This window comes from Enoplosus armatus, chromosome 12 (genome assembly GCF_043641665.1).
Source record: "Enoplosus armatus isolate fEnoArm2 chromosome 12, fEnoArm2.hap1, whole genome shotgun sequence".
NCBI classification, from domain to species: Eukaryota; Metazoa; Chordata; class Actinopteri; order Centrarchiformes; family Enoplosidae; genus Enoplosus; species Enoplosus armatus.
The window spans coordinates 1,350,001-1,359,151 of record NC_092191.1 but is presented as its reverse complement, the minus strand read 5'-3'; the positions used below and the strand labels follow the sequence as shown (position 1 = coordinate 1,359,151).

At 43.1% G+C, this 9,151-nt stretch overlaps 1 protein-coding gene across 1 annotated transcript in view; it reads left to right on the top strand.

Annotated features, from left to right (window-relative positions):
- The first annotated feature begins 223 nt into the window (after positions 1–223).
- slc30a6 (solute carrier family 30 member 6) overlaps positions 224–9,151 on the top strand; it is a 49,159-nt gene continuing 40,231 nt past the window's right edge. The window contains exons 1-4 of the mRNA XM_070915859.1: positions 224–407; positions 1,640–1,686; positions 2,923–3,009; positions 9,098–9,151. The exon at positions 9,098–9,151 is cut by the window's right edge and continues 31 nt beyond it. Coding sequence (XP_070771960.1) covers positions 224–407; positions 1,640–1,686; positions 2,923–3,009; positions 9,098–9,151 — 372 coding nt within the window. The remainder of the gene's footprint in view (positions 408–1,639; positions 1,687–2,922; positions 3,010–9,097) is intronic.

Genomic DNA, 9,151 nt, shown 5'->3' with positions numbered 1-9,151 from the left:
TTATTTTTGTCATTTCTAACATTGAATCTATTTTTTTCCTGGCGGAAGAGGTCTTCCACAGACGGGACTTTGGCTCTGAATCGTAGAAAAACACACGATCTCTATAACAGGTGGACAGTCTCGATGCCCGTTGGATTCACTCAATGGTGATTTACAGATCTGTGGACTGACGCATGCGCATCGCCTCCAACTGGAACAGGCTCATGGGTACAGGAAGTCCAAAATGGCGATGGACGGAATGATGTCCACGTCTTCGGGTCTGTCTTACCACAATGTCGGGGATATCTATCCCAGAAAGTTCGGCCAGAAGCCGGACGTGGTGCCGTCCGGGGTGACCGAGAGGAAAGTGGGGCCGCTTGATAAACCTGACATGGTGTCGGTGGATGTCATTAACATCAATGATTCAGGTTTGTTATGCTAACAGGCTAACGGCTAACAACACGTAGTCAAACGGGCGGCTCTGCTAACTTAGCTAACAGCTGGTTCTGAATGGTGAACGTCAGCTGACTCTTTTAGTTTCTTCCGGCGTTAGATGTCTACAATAACACAGCAAACGTTAACGTCTTTAACGGCCGGTGTACGCCAGTGTAGTGCTCCGTGTGTCCCGTTGGCTCCCGTGGTTTGTTGACGTTAACGTTTGTGTATCGCTAATCTAGCTAACGTTAGCAGTGAAGCTACTGTTTAGATCAACAGAAACGCTCAAACGGCACAGGGCATCTGTAACGTAGTTATTGGGGCAATTTGGATTCAGAGGTTAAGTAAAGTTTTAGTTTAATAAAGACAGACCATGTAAACAAATTCACTTCAATGCTTAGTTTTCATTGTCAGTTAGTCTGTCTGCTTTATCACTGAGGTGGAAACTTTTCAGACCTCTGACTAACTGAGTGGCGGGAGTGGGCGAGCTGGGTAAAATCTTCTGTAGTGGATCATTTAATATCACACTATTGATATATACATACGTACCATTTATGGATAAAATAACCAGACTGGAATGTGTGGTGAATTAAATACTTGTCAACATCATCACATTGATGCAAAACATTATATATAAAATGATGCTCCTGTAAAAATGATCACCTAATAAAGAGATTGTGTTGCATCTCATCTCATTATCAGTGTAGTTAAGAGGCGAACATCTTACTCAGTTCATATGTGTCCTTTGCTGTGTGACGTAGCCTCTGTGTTCGTTTCCCCTGAAGCATGATGACTGTTAATAAAAACGTACTTTTAATATAGTGATGGAGGTGCTCTTTATTTCAGGAAGGGTGGGGCACCTCCTCTATCAGCACATTCAACGCTGACACATTCTTATGGTCTTGCAGTATTTAATGGTATATATGAGATCAACTGAAATGGGTGCATGGTTATGGTGCATAAGGACCAGCGGTTACAGTAGAATTGAACAGTCAGTTTTCTTTGTTAACTTCAGTTATTAACTTGTGTGTGAGTGTTGTTATAACTGATAGAAATGATGGACAAAACTACAAAAAGAAGTCCAAAGTTGTATCATTAGATTATGAGCACCAAAACACAGTCAGTCAGGAAGTTTCCTGGAGTTCAGTGTCATGTCAGAGTGGTCCTCAGGTTGTGTTGTGTTGTGATTACATGTTGACGGTTGGTCTCTTTCATTCTTCCACAGATGTCCACATGCACAGGAAGAAGCATGAGCACGACACGTACGTCTTGGTGAGTGTCTCTGGGGGGATTCATCGGTTTGGGTGGTGGTTTTATCACTTAGATGGGTTTCATACCAAACAAAGTCCACACAGTCTTGCAGCAGTTGTAGTTTGTGCTGCAGTTTGAGCAGAGAGAAGTTATTTACATTGAATTTGTATGAAGAAATAAGTTCTACTCTGAAGGAAGTTCTGAGAAAAGTTTTGTTGTGAGTGAGACTGAAATAAGCACATCACAGGATTGTGGAAAGACTAGTCTTCGACATTTGATTTAATCACAACATTAGTACTAATACCTTGCTATATAGGTGTGGTGACAGCATTGTCTCTTCTTCAGTGTGGCTGTAACGTTGCAGTGGAAAAGCTGGTAATCCATTGAACAAACATCTTCCTTCTTAATGATCCTCATTAAGATGCTGGTTTACTTGTTTGGTTTGTGTATATCTCATATGTGACCATGGAGGTGAAAAAACACCTAACAAACATTGTCGTTCTTTAGTCCGTACTCGTGTCTGTAAAGACGGCCGCTTTGTAGAAAACTTCTAAGAACAGGTTTGAAGAATGGTCTTTAACTTTGACTTATAAGTCATTTTTTGAAGTAGGACTTTTTGGAGAAGTAGGATCTTTGTATGAAGATAAAAGTATATTTTATTAGGAAAACTAAATATTCAGGGTCTTTAGGGGGTCCTTATAAAATTAAGATGTGTTGTTTTTGTCTTTCACTTGTATTTAAAGTTTTGGGTGTTTAAACGGATGGATTACTTTGGAATGCCTATACTTTTATACTTGATAACTTTTTTTCTATATGAGACACTCGACAGCATTAACAAATCAGTTTTGTCTTATGTAAAGAGACTGTGTGGTTTTTGAGTCTCTCAATAAAATAATCATCATCTGCAGATATATTAGATTGTTTATGTTTTTCCCGTCATCTTCCTTGAACCTAAAATTTCTCTTTCATTCAGAGGTTTTAAAAAAGTTGTTGTGTAGTTCAGCTGAAACGAGTGTTTTACACTGAGACACCACTTGGTGGCAGTGTTGGTCACGCTTTGCTTCTTCTCTGCTTCACTTTCACAGACCTGATGAACCTGATTGAAATGAAATGAATCTAAATGTAAATCCTGACAACTATACAGGATTTGTTTTGCTGCACACTCTTTCAGTCGTTATCATTATCTTTTCCCACGTTAAAGTTAGTGTGTTTTGATAATTATTATGATAATTATTATTCATATGTTTTCATCTGCAGGGAACCATTCATCCATTCAGGAAGACGCACAGATCCATCTTTGGAAAACTTGTGCAAGAATTCAGGCTGGTCGCCTCAGATAGACGGGTAAGTGTGTGTGTGTGTGTGTGATGAAATGTTAAGTAAAAACTATATTTCACCCTTTTTTCCCCTTAAAAGATGAGATGTAATATTTGTGTCATCTCTGGTATTCTTTGGCTTTATTTTTTGGATCAACTAAATCCGCCTGGTCCTCATCATCCAAACCTCGTCTTGGTTTTCACCCACTAGTTAGCACCTGGAGAATCCTCACTTTGTAATCCCCTTGTGCTGTAAGCTGGTTAGATTCTGTGTCTCATACACAGTCAAACCCAAACACCTCCAGTAATCCTGTTTTCCTATCAGGTCACCATGTTCCAGTGAAAGCAGCAGGGATGAAGCCCTCAGAGTAAAGTACCATCAGCCATGAGCTGAAAGCTGGTCCACTTTGTCTGGCAGGCTGACCTGTCATTATAGGCAGCTTCCACCTGTCGTCTCTATCTGTATGCGTTGGGCTTTATGTTCTGCACTGATCCTGGGTGCTTTAATGTGTCATGTTAAGTGTTGTCTTTTCTTTTTTTATTGCTGCTCTTAATCTTGAGTTGGAACTTGAGAAGCCCGACACCCTACGAGGAAGAATAACGTACAATTCTCCACCCAAATTCATACTTTTTCATCGCGACCGTCTGCTTATTTGTTGTTGTGCGAGGATTCCTCCGCTTGTCCTCACTTTATTCTTCCTTTTCTGGGTCAGTAATTATTGAGTGTGCAGGAAATTAGATCTTATTTACAAATTAGAGCTTATTTCTGATTGGATAGCATTTTGGGTGAAAGGGGGGCCAACCACTCAACATGGACTCATTTAATGGAGAAAGCTCAAATCGGGAAGCCAGTACATTTGTTTTTCCTGTGCGCTGTGAAGTTCTAAATCTGTTAAGGTCTCCAGGTAATTCTTGGCCAGGACACTGATAGTGAGGAGCTTTCCGGGTTGAATAAGTTATACAAATTGTGTTAGTTGTAAAAGCTGTTCAATTTAAAGCTCTTAACACTCAAGCAGTCAAACAAAGATGGTACACGTTTCCCACCTCTGACCAGCCATCAATAAATGCAAATGCAGCAAACGGATTCATTCTTCACTTAAGAGCCACTCATACTGCCCTCTGGTTGCCCCCCCCCCCATCATCCTCAAAGTCACCCAAAGCATGCCATTTCTCCATTTTGAGCAGGTTGACCACTTATGCTGCACATGGTGGGTGGCTGGTCGGCATCTCTCACACTTTTACAGCAGCTCTTCTGAAAGGTACTTCTGCTACTGCAGGCAGCGATCTGCCTGATAAACATAAATTAAATATTCAACCTCAGCAGCAACACTGAGCTCACTGCTATGAAAACGGGGAACAACAACAGAGTTTGTCCTAATTTCCCACTAAAAAAAACATGTTTAGTTTGAATGCTGGGATTTTCTAAAATTAGAGTACGTGGAAAAAAGTAGTAGTGCGTCACAACAAAACAGGGACAGATGTAGAGTGTGAGCTAAAAATGCTCCCCAACAACACTGGGATGTAGAAATTACAGAGAAGACACTGGAGACATGATAATGAGCGTGAAAGGATCTCCGACATGATTGTTTTGTGTGTATGTGTGTGTGTGTGTGTGTCAGCGGTATTGTACTATAATCCACTTTGACCACACACTGGCAGGGGGTCTTGCTTCCCCATAGAGCTTGGATTGGATTACACGGTGTCGTACGCGGCTTAGGGGCCAAACATAGTTCAAACCGGCGAAAGTTGAGATGTGCTTCCTCAGCGCCTCGTCGCCCTCGTGTCACGTCTCCTGTTACCTTTTGTGTTGTGAAATAAAACAAAGTCGTGTCAACATCCGATTTCAGGTGCAGTTTGACCGATACAGGAGTTTTCACAGGCTGATGCAGCAGCGTGCGTTCACACCAGAGTCGCTGATAGATGATCATTTGTGCTGAAATGCGGTTTCTTTAAATCTGCCGTAAAAAATAGATGTAGTCAGTGTTTTCTGTTAGATGCAAAGCCTCTGAATCAGCATGTAAACTATCATGAGACACCAAGGGCCTCGGTATGCCTTTAACAAAGCGCCTCTCTGGACACCTTTCAGACGTCAGAATACGGGAGGCTGCGTCCCAATATTTACATCACAGTCCAAAACTGATGATCTGACCAGCACGCACACTTTGATGAAATCATTTTATGTTACCATGTTTACATGTAAAGTGACCCCCTTGCCTCCTAATTAACAGAGGAAACTTTGATATAGATTAGACCATAACATAACCATTCCAACGAAAAAAATACGAAGGTGCCAAATCAGCGCTCCTCATCCTCTGAGTAGACCAGGAAGGACGATTGAGCACTAAATGTTTTTTAAGAATTTACACATCAACAGGGTCGTAATGCGCTGCTGTGCTTCTGACCTCATCTGTAAAACTGTGACGCCAGATTTGCTCAAATTGTTGCTCTAAAAATAAATCGAGAACAACCAAATGAATGCTCAGTGTCAGCAGAGTCCCTCCGTCCGGCCTGGTCCTTTATCAGTAATGATGAAACTGAGCACAGTACCTGAAATACAGTTTACTGCAGGTCACACATCATACAGTGGGATCGAGTTAACGAGGCTCTATCGTGTTTATCAGATGAATCGACAGAAATAATAATGGACTGTATTCACCATGTCCGTACAGTAAATGTTTGTAGTGCTGGAGCAGATCCCCTGTTGTAGTAACAAAATGTCCTGATAAAACTGGGACAGGCCGTCAGCAGAGGAAAGACATGACTGGAGGACAGCAGAGTGAGAGGACCAGGCGTCATCTCGTTCCTGCTTTAGCAACGAGTCAGAAAACTCCTCTGTGTTAACAGGCCGGCGCCGCTGCCGCCGATTCATTATGTAAGTAGGTTTATTTTGAGAGGAGAACACGGCCACCCTGGAGACAAAGAGGCCTGACGGCTCCGATCTGAGTAGACAAAGAGCGGAAGGTGATGTTTTGGGTGTTTCTGTTGCCACCAGAATCGAGCCCGGCCAGGTTGCAATGGAGACATGCTGCAGGTTTCAGTTTGGTCAAAGAATCCCACTAATCCCCAGACCGTTATGATAAAACTCACTTCTCCTTCTTGCTCTCCCTCTCTTCTTCAGAGGCTAATATGAGTCACGCCTCGGCTCAACATGATGACACACATTCGGCCGGCGCTGCCCGATGATGCGGCAGCATGGCGCGGCGCTCAACAATGACGTAATCAGGCCTGGCGTCAGCAGGGGCTCCTTATTTAATACAGTACCTGGTGACTGAGCCGCTGTACGGGCGCTGCAGCTCTGTCACTCCAATGTCACATGTAACCTCAATACGTTGGCACGCCGTTACGCCGCCGGGCAGCCGGGCGACGCCGATGACGGGCAGACGGGGGCAGCAGAGCGTCAGGATTTAACAAACGAGCACTCTCCTCTAGGCGCCGTGTGCATGTGAACGTGGAGGGGGGTTGGGAATGTTTTGGGCCAAGTGCTGTCTCTCTGTTTGCACACACAGACACATGCACGCATGCATGCACACACACACACGCATGCACACACACACACACACTGTGGGTCTCCCATGCCTGTCGCTGGCTAGTGCTGTCACCAGACGCCCCAGTGCTGTCATAACACAGCACACCACAGTAATTGTAGATTTCACAGCACTCGGCGCTCCCCACCACGGCATATGACTCCAACACGAAGTGACAGGCCAGGACACACACACACACACACACACACACACACACACACACAGCGTTCCCTTGCTCCATTTCTTGTTTCTCTTCCCTCTGACACACACAAACACTCTCTCTCTTTCTGCTCAGAGGGCGAGTTTAGACTCAAGGTTTTATTATTTCTTTTCTTCATTGAAAATTCTGCTGAATTTCCACCCGGGCCGACGGAGCAGGAGCAGCGTTGAATGGGCTCAGATACAGACTGTGCGGTCTGTGACCGCCTTCACCGTATAAATCAACAGCCTCGGCCATTTGTCTTTTGTCGCACTTAAACAAGCTTTGTTTCCGTTTTCTTGAGGAGTGACTCGTAGTTGTTATGTGAGTCATGACTGCTGTTTCTCAGAAGCAACACGACCTTCATGCACCGTCCCACAAAACCTCGTAGGAAGGCTTCAACACCGGCCCCGATCTTCTCCTAACCTTAACCAAGTAGCTTTAGGTACCTAAAAGGAGTAAAACCTTAACCGAACCTCATAATGTCCAAACAAAATTCCTTTTCTCTAGACGGGCAGAAGGGAGCGTGCACATGTCTTTGCACAGTGCGCTCCACAGGGTAGGGATTATCACAAATAGCAGAAAGGCCATGCACACCTGAAGAAGTAATAGCTAGATTACCCAGCATGCATCTGTTGTCCGGCATGTGGATATGTTGACTTGTGGTCGCTCAGCATGCTCACCGGGTGGTGCCTTAAATCAGCGATTAAGCCAGATGCAATCTTTTAACCTATCTAATAGTTATTTTGGTCATTTTGGAAGCAGCTGACAAATGATTTGTCATTTAAGTAGGAGGCCTTGTGGAATATATCAGGTGTAACTGTATTTGTATGATCTCCAGTCTTTATTAAAAAGTGTTTCATCTCAGTCAGACCGGATGATTAAATATGTAACTGTTCTCATATTTGGAAGGACTTTAAGATGGCTCCTCCTTAATTAAGTTGGTTTTCAGGTCCTGAAAAATGTTTAAATATAAATTAATAGACCATGTAAACCATAATGTAATGTTGTGTCATAATCAATTCATGATGTGGGTTTTTTCTGCATGTAGACTCAAACATTAACCCAGAACATGATTAATAATAAACTGTCAAGTTCTTTAATAATTCATTTTCTGAATTTTAGAGTTGTTGTTAGAACTACATTTCTTCATTTTGGTACATTTGCTTCTGTATTCTGGTATTTAGAATGAAAGAAGTAAAATCAACCTGCACGTTACTAAGCCTGTTTTCTGCTCTCACATCCTCTGAACGTGACCTTCCCCTGAGCTGCTGTTTCTCTGATGACCTGATTCAGACCGTAGTGAACACGTTCGGCCGTGCGGCCGGGCCTCGTTCAGTCAGAGAATTCACCCAAATCCCCGAAATAGCAGGTCGACCGGAGGGCAGGAAACTCACTCTCCATCCAGCAGCCAAAACCCAGCGGCTCCCAGTCGGTTGGTAGATTTGGATTTAGATTAGACAGCGGCTGGCCAGCTGCCAGAGTGTCTGTCTGACAGTCGGGGAAACCCTGTTCAGGAGGAGGCCGACTCAGCCTGGGAACACTGTTGTATAATATCTTCTGTGGCTCTGGAGGAGCTTTGTGTCATCACGGTCATCCACCAAACTGAAACCCTGCACTGCATTATGGGAAGTGTAGGATCCAGTGTTTTTGGAGCTTGGCCTGTGCAAAGAACTACACCTGCAACCATTAATTTCATTATCCATTAATCTGCACATCATTTTCAGTTAATCGATTAATCATTCTGTCCATTAAATGTCAAAAAATTGTAAAAACAATTTCAAATGGAGAAAAGCAGAAATTATTCACATTTTAGACGCTAGAGCCAGAGAATGACTGAGAATGATGAAACGATTAATTGATTATCAAAATATTTGCCGCTCTATTAGGGACTAAAAACCTCTGCTGCTTCCATTTGATTATTGTTTTTTTTGTTTTTTTAAATCAGTCTTTTCTGAGTTTCCAGGTCAGCTTTGGGTAATTAGCTGAGTTAGTTAAATTTTTAAGAATCCAATAATTAATAATTGTTTCTGACGCTTTGTTAGCGTAAAACTAAACTCTTCAGTCTTCTCAGGTGGACATATTATTTCATGGTTTCACTGTTTGTGAATGAACTCAAACATATCTGACGTATTTTATTACTTTATTGCTGATAGACACACTGACACCGATATTTCTCTGATAATCTCAAATTGGATGATCACTGCTTTTGGGTTAGGGTTGGGGTCAAAATTCTTCTGACCAAACATTAGAAATGATTTCAGCTGTCAGGATGTGGAAGAAGTGTGCATAACGAACGGCCCCTGTTGGGCCTCGAGCCAGAGGTTGAGCCGCTCTGCTCCTCATGTTCTTGTTCGTTAACCGTTCTTTGGTTTGTTGGTTGTCGTTTTCAGTCGTGGAGGATCCTGCTGTTCGGGGCTCTCAACCTGCTGTGTACCGGCTGTCTG